Genomic DNA, 18,451 nt, shown 5'->3' with positions numbered 1-18,451 from the left:
CAAGCTTGTAGCGTCATACCCAAGAAGACTCGAGGCTGTAATTGTTGCCAAAGGTGCTTAAAGGCCAAATGACTGATTAAAGGGTCTGAATACTTATGTAAACGTGATATTTCATTATTTTTTTGTAATATTTTTGCAAAAATTTCAACAAAATGTTTTTCTCATTATGGAGTATTGTGTGTAAAACAATTTAATCAATTTTAGAATAAGCCTTTAACGTAACAAAATATATAAAAAGTCAAGGGGTCTGAATACTTTCCAAATGCTCTGTAGCCCCACTCTTCCCCTATGCACTCATGGCGAATTGCGGAGCAGTAACGAGCTTAACCATGACGCTGTTAAAAACTGTAGGTTTAAAATGGTACATTTGAACACACAGTATTTAGGAGTTGAGAAATAAAGTAGGAAGAGAACTGGGATTGTCCTCTTTTTAACAAAGGCCATTAAAACTGCTGTTTTACATGATTGCAAGAATTGTTGTGCATTTGCTTGTCAGAGTGCAAGTTTCCCTCCCTTTGGCACTCAACTTGAATGCACCTCGAGAGGAATATTTCTCACATAGAACACACATCAAGCCGACTAGGTAAATAGATAAACTATTCTACTATGGGGTTGTCAAATGTTTCTATTCATGCTGAGTATGTATGCTGAGGAAAAGTAAATGTGGACTGTTCTAGCATCTTCAAAGTATGCCTTAACAAAAAATAATAATTGGGGTTTCATATTCTTTGGTGTGGCAGAAATGATTTTACAGTGGCACAGCGCCACAGTTAAATGACTGCAGCGGAAACACTATTATACGAGATCGAGCAAAATGATTGGCCTACACTTGATTTAGGCTACATTATTGCACGGTAAATGTTTCTGATCAGTGACAGATGAGAAAACGAATAGAAGAGCTATACCACCTCTACTTATTTGCCCAGCCAGAAACCAATTAAAAGGGAAGTTCACCCATTTTCACATGTGGCCTTATTTTCGCTTTCTGCGCTTGTAGTTGATCACCCAAACCGTTTTTTAAAATATTTTGTTTCGTTTTTTTTGGGTAGAGACATTATCCAGAATGAGATTGTGATGTAATATGAGTTTGTTAGGAGTGTTTTGGAGCATTTCATGCTTTAGACACATGTTCATAGTGCATTGTAGTCAATGGCAAGTGATGTCTCAGCAAAGTGTGACAACCAATTTTCTCTGTAACACAACCAAATATATATATATTTTTTTTTTCAATCCTGTTTGGGGGATCAACTACAAGCACAGAAAGAGTGAAACTAAGTTCACATGTAAAAATGGGTGAGCTTTCCCTTTTAATTGGTTTCTATACAGATATTCAGTGAAACAAAGTCACATTGATAAGTCAAGTCACAGATCGGGAGTAAGCCTAGTCTACTAATGCCACGTTCAAAACAACTGTGAAAAATGCGAGGTCAAATCATGACGCCAGTGATCTTCAGGTCAGAAAGTCAGAGCTCTAGAAAGAGGCACTAGTTGCCGAGTTGGATGACCGTTCAAATAGATTTTTCCCCAGTCGGAGCTCCTTTTTTTCCCCGAGTTCCCAGTTGTTTTGAACGCACTGAAGTCAGAGATTTCAGAGTTCCCAGTTGTTTTGAACTCACTGAAGTCAGAGATTTCAGAGTTCCCAGTTGCTTTGAACTCACTGAAGTCAGAGATTTCAGAGTTCCCAGTTGCTTTGAACTCACTGAAGTCAGAGATTTCAGAGTTCCCAGTTGTTTTGAACTCACTGAAGTCAGAGATTTCAGAGTTCCCAGTTGTTTTGAACTCACTGAAGTCAGAGATTTCAGAGTTCCCAGTTGCTTTGAACTCACTGAAGTCAGAGATTTCAGAGTTCCCAGTTGCTTTGAACTCACTGAAGTCAGAGATTTCAGAGTTCCCAGTTGTTTTGAACTCACTGAAGTCAGAGATTTCAGAGTTCCCAGTTGTTTTGAACGCACTGAAGTCAGAGATTTCAGAGTTCCCAGTTGTTTTGAACGCAGCATAAGCGACATGCGAGTGAAGAGCTGCCTATCGCTGCCTATCAACCATCAAGAACTTCAGAGCGTAGTGCGTGCCTATGCCGCCTCAGCATTACGGCTACATTTCATACAAAGCCGTAGGCAGAACTTTACCGCAGTCATCACTAGGTCGGTTCGCGGAAATAAAAGTTCAGGCTTTGATACCAGCAACACTTTTCAGATATAAAGAAAAGGCAGAAAAAAGTTGCTGCGATGTTAAAGTCGGCAAAAAAAACGTATTGGTTTGAATGGTGTATATATGGGAACGAAGGAGAAACAGCAGGGAGAGAGAGAGGAAGAGATGGAGGGTGTAAGAGAAAAAGAGAGATAAGAAGAAGATAAAGAATATAATGAAATGGTTAGAGGGTAAAAACAGGGGACATGGAAAGGAAAGAAATATGGTAAAGAGGAGAGGGATAGAGAGAAGAAGCAGAAATAGAAAGTAAGATACAAGAGAACAAGCTAAAGTAAATGCACTGACTTTACAAAACATTAAGAACACCTGTTCTTTCCATGACAGACTGACCAGGTGTATCCAGGTGAAAGCTATGAACTCAGCTGTTAAATTCACTTCAATCAGTGTAGATGAAGGGGAGGAGACAGGTTAAAGAAGGATTGTTAAGGATTGTGTGCCATTCAGAGGGTGAATGGGCAAAAAATGTAAGTGCCTTTGAACAAGGTATGGTAGTAGGTGCCAGGCACACCGGTTTGTGTCAAGAACGGCAACACTGCTGGGTTTTTCACGCTCAACAGTTTCCCATGTGTATCAAGAATGATCCACCACCAAAAGGACATCCAGCCAATTGTGGGAAGCATTAGAGTCAACATGGCATGGGCTTTTGACACCTTGTAGAGTCCATGCCCTGATGAATTGAGGCTGTTCTGAGGGCAAAAGGAGGGGATGCAATTCAATATTAGGAAGGTGTTCCTAATGTTTGGTATACTCAGTGTACGTGGAAAAAGGATTGGCGGTGGAGGACAGAAATGGACATACAAAAACAGCAATAAAAGAGGACTAGGTCACAGAACTTAGCAGAGTGTGTGTGTGTGTGCGTGTCTGTGTATGAACTCACGTTGCGTGGCTCCTCGGGGGGGTGCTCCAGTCCGTCGGGGGGGCTCATGCTTCGCGAGGAGGGTTGGATGCAGACAACCTCTCTCTCCCAGCCTGCACCAGGGGTTGGGGGGGTCGGGGGGGTCGGGGGGGTGGCCGGAGGGGCGCATGCACCAGGAGCCTCGGGAGGGGGGCGGGGCATCTGCTCAGGGGACAGGGCACCGTCTGCCCCGTCTGGAGAAAACACAACAACCACACAGAAAACAAGAGGATCGATGTCTCTTTAGGTGGGAGATGTGGCTGGGGTTCAACAGACCAATGGGAGGGGAGAATGTAACAGGTTGACAGTGAGAGAAGATACAGCGACAAGAGAAGGGGAGATCCAGAGAGACAGTAAGATTTAAAAAATGTAGAAACCCTTAGACAAACACAGATATTGTAGATAGTAGATAGCTAGAGTGATGTTGAAATGACAGCCAAAGAGACAGACAGTTAGATTGGGGCAGAGGGTTTCACCTCGAGTGTTGTCGGTGGAGTAGGGGTTCCCGTACTGCAGCTCTGCAGGTCTCTGGGGTACCAGAGGGGGTGGGGAGGGGTCCTGGGGGTAGGGCAGGGGGTAGCGTAGCAACACAGGCTGTTTGACCTCTGACCCCTGACCCTCAGCCTCCTGCTCCCTCTGTCGGTCCTGACACTGATGCAGCTCCTGGCACGGGGACAAGGAGATGGCCACTGAGGACTTCAATCATTTGAAACAAATATCAGCACCGAATAAAACCAGGAAATCCTTTTCATTCAAATAGCTGGATAAACAAAACCAATGCAATGGGGCGTGGTTTCATCTTGACATTACTCTACTTTTAAAGTCTGAAAATATTTGACAAACTTACATTTATGAATGAAATGTCCCTTTAGGCTGGGCCACAATCTTAGATATACAGAAAATGCATGTCTGTATGTATAACTATAGCTATGTATTTAAGTGATAATGCCAGAGAAGCCGTGGTTTGGAGGATATATTGGCATGGGTGTTGTCTTGGGCCAGCAAACTGTGCCAATATATCCTCCAAACCAAGGCTTCGAGGGCATTATCACTTTTATACAATGGCTACCATCATATTAAAATAATGATTGACATATTTTCATTAAAAACTTTATTTCGATTCATTTATTCATACCATTTCATCCTTCCACGAGGATTTAGTCCTGAGGCTGCTACCCAAGCCATCTGGTAGTTGGTTCGATTGGCATCGTTGCCATTCCAAACAAAAAATGGTTGCTGTGCAGGCTTTTCCTCCTTGGTAGATAGCCAACTACACAGCCAACTACACAGCCAACTACACAGCGAACACAATCACTTCAAACTGAAGCTGGAAAGACAGCAAACTAGCTGCATTTGTTTGACCTGTTTTTCTATTGACATTTCTTTGCATATATCCATAAAAATGCTGCGAATTCATGATTTCGACTGGCAGAGGAAAGCCATCTGTCTCGTCCCGACACGTTCATTCTCGATGGGACAGTGGATATCGCATTTCAATGTTGTAATAATGTTGCAAATGTCAGAGAGACAGACAGAAAGGTTTCTACAAATCTCAGCTGCTGTAAACCAAGTGCTGGCCAAAAGCAACGGAGATAATGTCTAGCTGCTTTTTACAGTGGAGATCAGGTTGATGAATTGCCTGGCCGGGACGTGCAGTGACTTTCCAGATGGAACAGTCAACAGGCATTTCACCATCATAGCCAGTGGTAGTCTGAAATGCACAATGGCTGGAACGTGGTTTTAACCAATCAGCATCCAGGATTAGACTCACCCATTGTATAAATATCCATGGCCCTGGACTAAGTACCACAGGACGTCACATCTATGCCCCGTCTGAAATGCCCTTTCCTATACCTAGACATCTCTCCTAGATCTGAAATACCCTTTCCTATACCTAGACACCTCTCCTAGATCTGAAATACCCTTTCCTATACCTAGACACCTCTCCTAGATCTGAAATACCCTTTCCTATACCTAGACACCTCTCCTAGATCTGAAATGCCCTTTCCTATACCTAGACATCTCTCCTAGATCTGAAATACCCTTTCCTATACCTAGACACCTCTCCTAGATCTGAAATACCCTTTCCTATACCTAGACACCTCTCCTAGATCTGAAATGATCCATTGGAGCTTATGTACAATTAGGAGCAACTTCAGGGTTTTCTATCATAGAACACCAAACAGTTCTACCTGCAGTTCTATCTGAAGTCAACTGCTAGAATAATCTAGTCTTACTGTGAGAGGTGTCAAACTCCAGCCCACATAGCTCTCGAATGCTTTCTGAAGGTGCTCCCCCCTCTCTTTCCTTTCTTTCTCCTTCCCACCTTTTTCTTCCTCCCTCTCTTGATGACTTCATTAGTGCAGGGCTATCCGGTTTAACATTTAAACGAGGGTGACCGCGGGGTGAAACAGACACGAAGGCTGGCATTTCCACCATTTAATGGTTAGTGTATTAAGGCAGTACAGTACAGGGATGGGTGTATCATTAGTTGAATCTAGAAATTGGGGCAGAGGGAGGAAACTATGTTGGGGTATCCAGTGCTTTGGTAGGCTTATAACAGCTAAACACTTGCAGGCTTCAGCAGTAGCTCTATGAAAGCATTTTATACCATCTCAAACATATGACAGCTCATAGGTCCAGTGTCCTGATGTTTTAACAGCTGTGTAAACTGTGTATTTCCTGAGGTCTTATGCTATGACAGCTGTATGAATGTTCATAGTACCTCCTTGAGTTGGTCCTTCTCTCTGAGGGCCTGAGCCAGACTCTCCTTCAGCTCTGTCACCTCTATGGCCCTCTCTGCCATCTGGATCTACACAGAGGAAACGTTGGAAAAACATTAGACCATCAGACAAACATTGTACCCATTGGCCACAAGGGACAGAGAACTTACAGATTTATCCTGTAAGAACCCATTGTAAGTCATCATGTATATACCATCCTAGACATAACCTAGTCTAGTGCACTGGGGTAAATATAAATCAAGCAAAGTTTACATGGCTGTGTGTCTGGGCTCTTCTCAAACAACTACAAAGGCAGCTACTCTGCCTGACTCTCTCCGACTCCCCCTCTCTCCAACTCTCCCCCTGACTCTCTTCCCACTCTCTCCCTCTCCGACTCTCCTTCACTCCCTCCCTCCCTCCGACTACCTCCCTCCCTCCCGCCGACTCCCTCTGTACCGCCGACTCTCCCTCCCTCCCGCCGACTCTCCCTCCCTCCCTCCCTCCAACTCTCCCTCCCTCCCGCCGACACTCCCTCCCTCCCGCCGACTCTCCCTCCCTCCCGCCGACACTCCCTCCCTGCCGCCGACTCTCCCTCCCTGCCGCCGACTCTCCCTCCCTGCCGCCGACTCTCCCTCCCCCCGCCGACTCTCCCTCCCTCCCTCCGATTCTCCCTCCCTCGTCTGTCTTTTCCCCATTATCTCTTTCTACAGTATCTATCCTTTTCCCTCCTCCATTTCTCTTTCTCTCCATTGTTCTTGGTGAAGGGGGCTGCAATAGTGAAATTCTCTCCATTCCTCTCCTCCTCTTAACTCCTCGTATATCCTCCCCTCCCCTATTCCCTTCCCTTCGCCCTCCTCCCCTCCCCAGTGTGTGTGTGTGATGTAAACAGCTATAAAGCATGTGTATCTGTGCGTCTGGGGCTAGGGTTTATAACTGTGTGTATTTATATCTATCCGGAGACATTATCGAGAGAGACTACTATTTACTGCACAGATAAACACACTCCCTCCCAGAGATAGAGACTACTATTTACTGCACAGATAAACACACTCCCTCCCAGAGAGAGAGACTACTATTTACTGCACAGATAAACACACTCCCTCCCAGAGAGAGAGACTACTATTTACTGCACAGATAAACACACTCCCTCCCAGAGAGAGAGACTACTATTTACTGCACAGATAAACACACTCCCTCCCAGAGAGAGAGACTACTATTTACTGCACAGATAAACACACTCCCTCCCAGAGAGAGAGACTACTATTTACTGCACAGATAAACACACTCCCTCCCAGAGAGAGAGACTAATATTTACTGCACAGATAAACACACTCCCTCCCAGAGAGAGAGACTACTATTTACTGCACAGATAAACACACTCCCTCCCAGAGATAGAGACTACTATTTACTGCACAGATAAACACACTCCCTCCCAGAGAGAGAGACTACTATTTACTGCACAGATAAACACACTCCCTCCCAGAGAGAGAGACTACTATTTACTGCACAGATAAACACACTCCCTCCCAGAGATAGAGACTACTATTTACTGCACAGATAAACACACTCCCTCCCAGAGATAGAGACTATTATTTACTGCACAGATAAACACACTCCCTCCCAGAGAGAGAGACTACTATTTACTGCACAGATAAACACACTCCCTCCCAGAGATAGAGACTATTATTTACTGCACAGATAAACACACTCACTCCCAGAGATCAAGCACACACTCACTGCCAGAGATCAAGCACACACTCACTCCCAGAGATCAAGCACACACTCACTCCCAGAGATCAAGCACACACTCACTCCCAGAGATCAAGCACACACTCACTCCCAGAGATCAAGCACACACTCACTCCCAGAGATCAAGCACACACTCACTCCCAGAGATCAAGCACATACTCACTCCCAGAGATCAAGCACACACACAGAGCTAGAAAGGAAGGCATTTCACTGTACTTGTGCATTGAAACTGAAACACACACACCCTCACTGAGCGAGAAGTACACACTTAATCGTGAGAAACACACACATTCAGTGTAGAGGACCATGGTGATGAATGGTTAAAGAGTAACAACCAAGCTAACCTCACAGGGCTGACCTAGACACAACCTTATCAACCTGGCAGAGAGACTGGGTGTGTTTGTGTGCCAGAATGTGTGCGTCCATGTGTGTGTGTACAAATGTTGTTAAATGTGAGCATGATCGTGTGTATGTGTGTGTGGATGACTCACCCGGAATCGCTCCTCCTCATTGGCCAGTCTCTGTTTGAGCGTTTCGTTGATAGCACACTGCTCCGCCCACTTCTCCTCCATCCTCGCCAGCTCCTCCTCCACCGAACGAGTCTGTTCTTTCTCTACCTCCTCCACACTCCTCCTCTCATCCTCCTCCACACTCCTCCTCTCATCCACCTCTTCAGCACTCCTCCTCTCATTCTCCACCTCCACCCAACTCTCCATCTTCATGCTCATGAACTCACCTCCTACACTCCTGTCCTTCTTCCTTTCCTCTTCCACACTCTCCTCTTCTTTCCCTTCCTCTCCTCCACTTACTTCCCTCTCTACCTCGTCCCCATTTCTCCCCTTCCACTCTTTCTCCCCTACTCTCATGGTTTCCATGCCTGAGAATGTATTGGTGTGTGTGTGTTCCCTGTTGTTGTAACTGCGGTTAGGGACAGCAGGCCTCTCAGTGTCTTCTCTCAGCACAGCTGCAGCCAGATTGCCTGCAAACACACAGAAGTTAGAGGACTTAGTATTAAAGAGAAACGTGTGTGTGTGTGTGTGTGTGTGTGTGTGTGTGTGTGTGTGTGTGTGTGTGTGTGTCAGTACCTGCTGTAGGTGACTCTGGGCTGGGTGTCAGTGGCGCCTGTGTCGTCTCAGTAGCAGCGTTTCTCTTTGACTCCTACAGACATAAAGGGGAAATAAGTTGAGGAAGCCATTTCACACCATTGAGATGTACCCCAATGATAAACTCCCAGTCATTAGATATAATGTTTCTGTTGCTGAATCAGGCTGGGGACATAAGAGACCGCTTTGCTGCTTATGAAATGGCACCCTATTCCCTAACATTCACTATTTTTGACCAGAGCCCTAAGGGCCTTTATGAAATGTAGTGCACTATATAGGGAACATATCTGTATGGGCCCTGGTCAAATGTAGCGCACTATATAGGGAACATATCTGTATGGGCCCTGGTCAAATGTAGCGCACTATATAGGGAACATATCTGTATGGGCCCTGGTCAAAAGTAGTGCACTATATAGGGAACATATCTGTATGGGCCCTGGTCAAAAGTAGTGCACTATATAGGGAGCATATATGTATGGGCACTGGTCAAAAGTAGTGGACTATATAAGGAAGAGGGTGCCATTTTGGATGCAAACCGTCAGTGGCCTTGGGTGTGTGCCACTAGATGGCGCTATGGTGTGGTGTATTACAGTACTGTAGACAGACAGACTCACCCCCTGGGCCTCGCTGAGCTTGGCCACCTGCCTGCGGAGTCGCTGACACTCTCTGTACTTCTCCTTGTAGTGCTCAGCGGCCATGTGGAGACGCAGCTTCAGCTCCTCCACTTCTCTCTGTAGCTCAGCCTCCGCCTCAGACACCACACACCCCCCCTCACTGGAGGTCCCCACACCCTGAGAAAGAGGGAGGGGGAGTAGTTCAGCACAAATACATCTTTCAATACTGGAATTCTGTTACTAAATTTGTCTACAGCACACAGCAGTTGTACATTCCTCTTACATTTATATTCTTAAAAACTAAGAAAGATCCATCTGTGGATATCTATGGTCTCCTTACCACTTCCTGTTGGGAGGTGGTCCTCATACGGTCCAGCTGCGTCTCCATTCGCCGGCACTCGGCCTGGGCATCGGCCAGGCTGGCGCGGAGGGCGTCGACCTCCAGGCGGGCGCGGTACAGCTCGGTCATGGTGCGGTCGCGGGCACACGCTGAGTCGCGGAGCTCCGACACCAACATGGCGGCCTGCTGGCGAGACGCCTGGAGCTGCTCCTCGGCCTGGCGAAGCTTCTCCCTCAGACGACCCATCTCAGCCTGGAGAGGGAGGGGCAGACAGGTTAATACACACATTTACACACAGGTGCTGCGAGGCCTGACACACAGTAACTGCTACCTCAGAAGGGCTATCTTAGCTTACATGTGAGTCTTTCTTTTCTAAATAAAGGGGCCAATATGTGACATCAGGGTCAACATTTCTAAATGGTTTGATATACATTTAAATATGATTTTCTTCACGTGTAGTTACAGGAATAAGAGTCTAGGTAGGCACAATGAGACCGTAACTCTAGCAACAACAAAACATCTACATGTCATTCAAAAATGTCACATGAAACATGGACACTGCATGTCTGTTAGTGCTTTAGTCAACTTGTCTATCATTTATACCCATGCTAAACAGCAAAAGATAAACAGCATTTCTATATTTTGTAATAGTTTATACGATCATTTAATACAATAATATAATACAATGGGTTCTGTCAACAAAATCATTGACAATAATAATAATAACCAATAATGAAATGTTTATAAATCAGTAAAGTTTTCATGGTGTGTGTGTGAAAACTAGACATCACATTCTTGCTTCCTCTGTCCTTGTTTCCTCCACTCCTTGAAGGTGCATTGGAGCCCGAGGGGAGGAACCTTCCCTCCTCTCCCCCAATGTGCTTTGAGAGGGAGGTGAGGAATGGAGGAAACAAGGGGAGAATCTCAATTCCATTTCCTAAATTCCTGACATCCTGCTCAAAAACCCATTGATAAGAAGGTGAGATGGGAAACACAATCTAGTGAAGAAATGGGATAAGAATATATAAATATACAAATATATGGATGAGCAGTGACAGAGCAGCTAAGATGACATTTTTATTTTATCTTATTTAACTAGGCAAGTCAGTTAAGAACAAATTCTTATTTACAATGACAGCCTAGGAAGAGTGGGTTAAACTGCCTTGTTCAGGGGCAGAATAACACATTTTTACATTGTCAGCTCGGGTATTCGATCTCGTAACATTTCGGTTACTGGCCCAATGCTCTAACTACTAGGCTACCTGCCAATAGATAGTGTAGGATACAGTATATACATATGAGATGAGTAATGCGAGATATGTAAACATTCTTAAAGTGGCATTATTAAAGTGACTAGTGTTCCATTTATTAAAGTGGCCAATGATATCAAGTCTGTAGGTAGACAGCCTTCTCTCTGTGCTAGTGGTGGCTGTTTAACAATCTGATGGCGATGAGATAGAAGCTGTTTTTCAATCTCTCGGTCCCAGCTTTGATTCACCTGTACTGACCTCGCCTTCTGGATGGAAGCGAGGTGAACAGGTAGTGGGTTGGGTGATTATTGTCCTTGATGATCTTTTTTGCCTTCCTGTGACATCGGGTGTTGTAGGTGTCCTGGAGGGCAGGTAGTTTGCCCTCGGTGATGCGTTGTGCAGACTGCACCACCCTCTGCAGTTGCCCTACCAGGCGGTGATGCAGCCCGACAGGATGCTCTCAATTGCGCACCTGTAAAAGTTAGTGAGGGTTTTCGGTGACAAGCCACATTTTTTTCAGCCTCCTGAGACCATTTCTGTGATATGTACACAGAGGAACTTAAAACTTTCCACCTTCTCCACTGATGTCTCGTTGATGTGGGTAGGGGGGTGCACCCTTTACTGTTTCCTGAAGTCCATGATCATTTTTTTTGTTTTGCTGACATTGAATGTCCAATTCTGTCCAATTCTCTCAGATCTCCACAAGTGTCTAGGGGTAGTAATGGTTTCTGGACCCCAGAACACATCTGGTGTGGGGTGGACCTACAGTACAACACTTGAGGCATTTGTTGGATGTTTCATTCCATTGCTATACACACAAACAGGTGTAAACTGGACACACCCACAGCACCCTACCAGGCTGATCAGACAGACCTGCGTAGCTGGAGACACCCACAGCACCCTATCAGGCTGATCAAACAGGCCTGGGTAGCTGGAGACCTGCTGGAAACACTGAAATGATATATTTACACCTGTGCTTCATTCCAGCTAGTTAGATGTGCAACCACTGACTTACTATAGCTAGGGCATATCTCTAGTCTAGCAATTGATACTGTTGTTTAGGCTGGATATCACCATTTAATAAGATTACCAATGATTAGCTAGGACATATCAGTCAGCTAACCATTTACAGTAACAGCAGTTCATTAATAAGTAAATACACACTAATTATTATGCAGAAATTGAGAAATGTTACCTTATCTTGGCACTGTGGCCCGGTATGGGCAGCTATAAATTCATGGAAGTTTGACCTCCTACTTTGAAAGGACAGGAAGTGTAGGCTGAGCACTTGACCAGGCATTCCACATTTAACTCCACCCACATTTGAACTTCGCAATATCAAGTCCTTTTTTAAAATTTATATTCAAAAAACGAATATACAGGCCGTTTTCACATTCCCGATTGTTGTTTTCCCCAGAGTTAAAACGGAGCAATCAAAACGTACACGGACCGTAATCTTACCTCAGGAATCTTGATTTAATGTTGTCCACGAAGTAGGCTAATTATCTTAAGATAATTAGAGAAAATCTCTTTATCACTTGACTGTCATTCAGAAAGTCCTTTCCTCAATCAGCTGTTGCTTTGCAATAATTTCCCCACGTAACTAAACAGCTAGACATCAAGCGTGTATCAAACTATTAAGCATAATTATTGAAGAACCCTGTTAATGACCGTATCTATTTTGTTTTATTAATCATATGAAAGTTACTCTTTCTGTTTGAAGCATTGGATTTTGGAATCACATACATTATTTTGGATATGTGTGCATATATTCTGTGTACCGGGGTATCTGGAAATAGCCACTGGATGCTTTTTCAAAACTGTTGAAACGACTTCTTTGAAGTTTTTCAACACATTTTAATATGTGCAGCCATAGTTCCCCAGAACAGTTGAGTCAGACATGTGTTTGTTTGTAAATAGCACAACGAGAGAAAGCGGGAGCAGGTGAGTCCAGCTGTGTATTGACAGGGCTCACACTTCACATTGAAAAGGCAACAGTGTTTTTTTGCTTCAATAGATTGATCAGGGACATGCAACTATAATTAACCTTCACAGAAAATACTTTAGTGCAACACAACACATTCAGCAGAAAATAGATTGATTTTCATCAAATGCAACGCTATTTGGCAGGCAGCCACACAAGAAAATTATCTCACAATCTTTTGCAAAAATTATGAATGGCCATCATTTTTCTAATGTTTATCATAGAAGAAATGTATCCATCTACATTTCCTAATGTTTAGCTTAAAGTTAATCTAGCATAGTACTGGAGAAAAGTAGCTACACATAGAAAAGTACTGGGGAAAAGTAACTACACATAGAAAAGTACTGGAGAAACGTAGCTACACATAGAAAAGTACTGGAGAAAAGTAACTACACATAGAAAAGTACTGGGGAAAAGTAGCTACACATAGAAAAGTACTGGAGAAAAGTAGCTACACATAGAAAAGTACTGGGGAAAAGTAGCTACACATAGAAAAGTACTGGGGAAAAGTAGCTACACAGAAAAGTACTGGGGAAAAGTAGCTACACATAGAAAAGTACTGGGGAAAAGTAGCTACACATAGAAAAGTACTGCGGAAAAGTAGCTACACATAGAAAAGTACTGGGGAAAAGTAGCTACACAGAAAAGTACTGGGGAAAAGTAACTACACATAGAAAAGTACTGGAGAAGCAAGATGTTTGTTATGCATTTTCAAAAAAAAATCCTGTGATAAAAATGCAGAATTCTGCGTTAACGCAACCCTTAAGTTTGATTTACTAGTGGCTGAATGAATAAGGTGACGGGGCATCATATTGTGTGAGCTTGCTGCCATGTTTGAGAAGTCAAAGCCATTTGTACAGCTGCCACTATCTTGATTTTCTTGCTTTTTTCCCTACTTCCCGTTCTCAGCTCGTCTTCTCCTCCAAGCAGAGCAGGCAGGTCCATTGCCCTAGCAACTCCACTCCACTCAGACACAGTGTGCAGCCTACACATGCTGCTCCAGAGCAAGTACTGTTCTTCCTTCAGACAAGCATTCTGGTAACAGACACCCAATGGGCTTTTTTGCCTTTCAAGGCACCCTCTTGTGTACTAAGCCAGTAATACTGTGTATATCCTGGTATGAGAGAAGTACTGCATGACAATATAAACACCTGGATACTGCCAGACCCTAATGTGGCCATGAAAACTGTTTTCACACCATAACATAGGAAGATAGAAAATGTTACGAGGTTACAGTACACTTCCGAGATCTCCCCCAACCCACCAAAAAAGGTTTCGATACTACTCATGAATTATATTGAATGTATCTATGTTCCCCCTTTATATCTAAATGTATTAATGACTTTGTAACAGCTCCAAACAGATGTCATTACAACAAATGCTCACTGCTACCCTAATTTATAGAAAGACCCATATGAACACACACACACACACACACACACACACCCCTCCCTCCTCACCTTGTCGACAGCGTGTGTGTGCAGCTCTTTCTCCAGGCGATCTTTCTGAGTGACGCAGGCTCGGAGCCTGTCCAGTTCTTCCTGGAACTGAGCGATGGTCACCTCTCTGTTGAGCTCCACAGCCTTCAGCATCTGCAGCTCTGCACTCAGCTTGGTGTTCTCTAGCTCCGTGCTACGCAGGTGGACCTACACACACACACATGCAGAGAGACCATTATAGACACACAGACACAGAAAGACAATTATGAACACACACACACAGACATACAGTTGAAGTCGGATGTTAACATACACTTAGGTTGGAGTCATTAAAACTCGTTTTTCAACCACTCCACAAATGTCTTGTTAACAAACTATAGTTTTGGCAAGTCGATTAGGACATCTACTTTGTGCATGACACAAGTAATTTTTCCCAAAATTGTTTACAGACAGATTATTTCACTTATAATTCACTGTGTCACAATCCCAGTGAGTCAGAAGTTTACATACCCTAAGTTGACTGTGCCTTTAAACAGCTTGGAAATTCCAGAAAATTATGTCATTGCTTTAGAAGCTTCTGTTAGGCTAATTAACATAATTTGAGTCAATTGGAGGTGTACCTGTGGATGTATTTCAAGGAATACCTTCAAACTCAGTGCCTCTGCTTGACATCATGGGAAAATCAAAAGAAATCAGCCAAGACCTAAGAAAAAAATTGTAGACCTCCACAAGTCTGGTTCATCTTTGGGAGCAATTTCCAAATGCCTGAAGGTACCACGTTCATCTGTACAAACAATAGTACGCAAGTATAAACACCATGGGACCATGCAGCCGTCATACCGCTCAGGAAGGAGACGCGTTCTGCTCCTAGAGATGAACGCACTTTGGTACGAAAAGTACAAATCAATCACAGAACAACAGCAAAAGACCTTGTGAAGATGCTGGAGGAAACAGGTACAAAAGTATCTATATCCACATTAAAACGAGTCCGATATCAACATAACCTGAAAGGCCGCTCAGCAAGGAAGAAGCCACTGCTCCAAAACCTCCATAAAAAAGCCAGACTACGGTTTGCAACTGCACATGGGGACAAAAATCGTACTTTTTGGAGAAATGTCCTCTGGTCTGATGAAGCAAAAATATAACTGTTTGGCCATAATGACCATCGTTATGTTTGGAGGAAAAGGGTGAGGCTTGCAAGCCAAAGAACACCATCTCAACCGTGGCAGTATTGTCACGCCCTGACCATAGAGAGCCTTTTTACTCTCTATTTTGGTTAGATCGGGGTGTGACTGGGGGGGGGTGTTCTTATCTAGGTGTTTAATTTCTATGTTGGCCTGGTATGGTTCCCAATCAGAGGCAGCTGTTTATCGTTGTCTCTGATTGGGTATCATATTTAGGCAGCCATTTCCCCACTGTGAGCACTGCATGAACTTCACGTGTCGTGTATTCTTTATTGTTTTTTGTGCGGTTCACATAATAAATAAATATGTCGAACCGATATCATGTTGCGCTTTGGTCTGAGTATGATTACATCGACGATCGTGACAAGTATCATGTTGTGGGGATGCTTTTCTGCAGGAGATGCTGGTGCACTTCACAAAATAGACGGCATCATGAGGAGGAAAATTATGTGGATATATTGAAGCAACATCTCAAGACATCAGTCAGGAAGTTAAAGCTTGGTCGCAAATGGGTCTTCCAAATGGACAATGACCCCAAGCATACTTCCAAAGTTGTGGCAAAATGGCTTAAGGACAACGAAGTCAAGGTATTGGAGTGGCCATCACAAAGCCCTGACCTCAATCCTATAGAACATTTGTGGGCAGAACTGAAAAAGTGTGTGCGAGCAAGGAGGCCTACAAACCTGACTCAGTTACACGAGCTCTGTCAGGAGGAATGGGCCAAAATTCCCCCAACTTATTGTGGGAAGCGTGTGAAAGGCTACCCAAGACGTTTGATCCAAGTTAAACAATTTAAAAGGCAATGCTACCAAATACTCATTGAGTGTATGTAAACTTCTGACCCACTGGGAATGTGATGAAAGAAATTAAAAGCTTAAATAAATTATTCTCTCAACTATTATTCTGACATTTCACATTCTTAAAATAAAGTGGTGATCCTAACGGACCTAAGACAGGGAAGTTTTACTAGGATTAAATGTCAGGAATTGTGAAAAACTGAGTTTAAATGTATTTGGCAAAGGTGTATGTAAACTTCCGACTTCAACTGTACATACATGTGCACACACAGAGTGTATCATTTCACCTTGTAAAGGTCCCTCTCGTCCTTCTCATTCTTCAGTTGGGTCTCCAGAGTGTCTCTATCTGCTGTCAGCTTCTTTAACCTGTCTCTCAGACTGGACAACAACAACAACTGCATTAATGCCAATAATGTTCTCTCTAGTTTTCTGTACTGTATGTCATTTGAGTATAGTACTGTATCTATGGTGTTTCTCATCAACAGTCCAGTTAGTTTCCTTCTAGTCCTTTCTGTGTGACTCCCAGTAGTCTAGCTGTGTGTGTGTGTGTGTGTGTGTGTGTGTGGGGGGCAGGGTTTCCACTAGGCGGTAATAGCCGGCTCTTGGCCTATAAAAAATGAAAAGAGCTGATAATTAAAATTGGTGCCAGGCCGGGAGAAGAAAAAAATAGATTGCGAAATAATGATTTTTAGCCTATTTAAATGGTGGAAATACTAGTCAATGGAAATACATTTGACTGGCCATGCTTATCGGTCTATAGGGTAATTTGCATAATTGTGTGTAATTAAATTGCAGCGTGCGTAGGCTACTGTATAGTCTTTATGCATCTTATTTATCACACCCCTACAGCACACAGATACAGAGCATTGGAGCTGAAAAATCTGCAGCAGCAGCATCTCAAACTGCAACAGATGGCAGCCTTCATCAGTGCGTCACACACCACTTTGCAATGAGCTAGAGGCAGGACGCGTTTTGAAAACACATAGTTCATTGTTTGAAAGCTGAACGTTTTAACATGTATTATGAGGCATGTCTTACCTTGCTTCAAAGCAGCCTATTAGATCTACACCCCTCCCATGTGCACTGCCCTTTTGACAACGGTGTTTCCTGCTAATTGCATTATGGAAAGAACATGTGCATGTAGCCTACTGCCTTGTGCACATCGCTGAGCTTTATAATGTGAAGAAATAATAGTTCATCAACATTTGAAGATAAACGCTCTGATCTGTTGCCCTCATTGCTTTTTACGTATTTAAAAATAAAAAAAATTATGTAGCTTAGGCTTACTGGTTGTATGAATTTGGGCTCTATCTTCCCACAGCTGTCCCAGTCTGTTTGGAATAGGCTATTTCTCAACAAGCTGACCAATAGAATAGGTCAACTTTTCTACTATGGGGGATAGTAGATTGGCGTAGGCTAGTGATTTGGCTGTTTGTTACTCGTCTTGTTGATGAGGAAAAGTAAATGTGGACAGTTGTTCTAGAATCTTCAAAATGCACATCAGAATTCAGTATGAAGAACTACACATTGCTGCATGTTCAACATGTTCTGTTAATATGAATGACCATAATCCAAATGTGATTTCTGTCATTCTGAGCAGTGTGGGTGGACACCCTAATCAGGTTACACACCCAATGGATATGGGTCCGGCAGATTTCTCAAATGTCCGGTAAATTAAAATGTTGCCATTTCCTAACGGAAACCCTGGTGTCCTCCTCACCAGTCCAGTTCGGTCTCTTTCTGCAGTCCCCTCTGTGTGACTCCCTGTAGGTCTTCCTCCAGCTGTCTGACCCGGTCTGTGGCCTCCTGCAGCCTCCTCCTCACCTCCTCCCTCTCCTCTGACAGGCCCTGGGAGGAGCGTAGCAGCTCCTGCAACCACACCACAGGCAACTTCAGCTGTCAATCACACTGTTAACCAATCACAGGCCCTGTCGGTCAGTCCGGTTAGACCAGAGGTGTCAAACTCAATTCCTGGAAGGCTGAGTGTTTTCTGGTTTTTGTCTTTTCCTCTCAATTTGTGTTCAACTAAGACCCAGCCAATGATATGAGGGGAGTTCCTATCTAATCAATGACCTTTATTGATCAATCAAGTAAAATGGAGGGAAATGCTGCAAATGCTTGGCTTTGTATTGAGTGTGACCCTCTCAATCAAAATGCTGTGTGAT

General features: G+C 43.8%; 1 protein-coding gene across 7 annotated transcripts in view; it reads right to left on the bottom strand.

The window, feature by feature from the left end:
* Window positions 1-18,451, bottom strand: part of LOC129820122 (tax1-binding protein 1 homolog A-like) — a 35,222-nt gene that overhangs the window by 3,488 nt on the left and 13,283 nt on the right. For 4 of the 7 annotated variants that reach the window (XM_055877017.1, XM_055877019.1, XM_055877018.1 and 1 more), the window contains exons 6-15: window positions 18,007-18,155; window positions 16,574-16,664; window positions 14,327-14,512; window positions 9,633-9,884; window positions 9,293-9,469; window positions 8,661-8,733; window positions 8,067-8,554; window positions 5,829-5,915; window positions 3,580-3,799; window positions 3,086-3,297 (exon numbers count right to left, since the gene is read on the bottom strand). In XM_055877017.1, coding sequence (XP_055732992.1) covers window positions 3,086-3,297; window positions 3,580-3,799; window positions 5,829-5,915; window positions 8,067-8,554; window positions 8,661-8,733; window positions 9,293-9,469; window positions 9,633-9,884; window positions 14,327-14,512; window positions 16,574-16,664; window positions 18,007-18,155 — 1,935 coding nt within the window. The remainder of the gene's footprint in view (window positions 1-3,085; window positions 3,298-3,579; window positions 3,800-5,828; window positions 5,916-8,066; window positions 8,555-8,660; window positions 8,734-9,292; window positions 9,470-9,632; window positions 9,885-14,326; window positions 14,513-16,573; window positions 16,665-18,006; window positions 18,156-18,451) is intronic. The other 3 variants (XM_055877021.1, XM_055877023.1, XM_055877020.1) reach the window with 2 other exon arrangements.

This window comes from Salvelinus fontinalis, chromosome 22 (genome assembly GCF_029448725.1).
Source record: "Salvelinus fontinalis isolate EN_2023a chromosome 22, ASM2944872v1, whole genome shotgun sequence".
NCBI classification, from domain to species: Eukaryota; Metazoa; Chordata; class Actinopteri; order Salmoniformes; family Salmonidae; genus Salvelinus; species Salvelinus fontinalis.
This window is presented reverse-complemented; position numbering and strand designations above follow the sequence as displayed.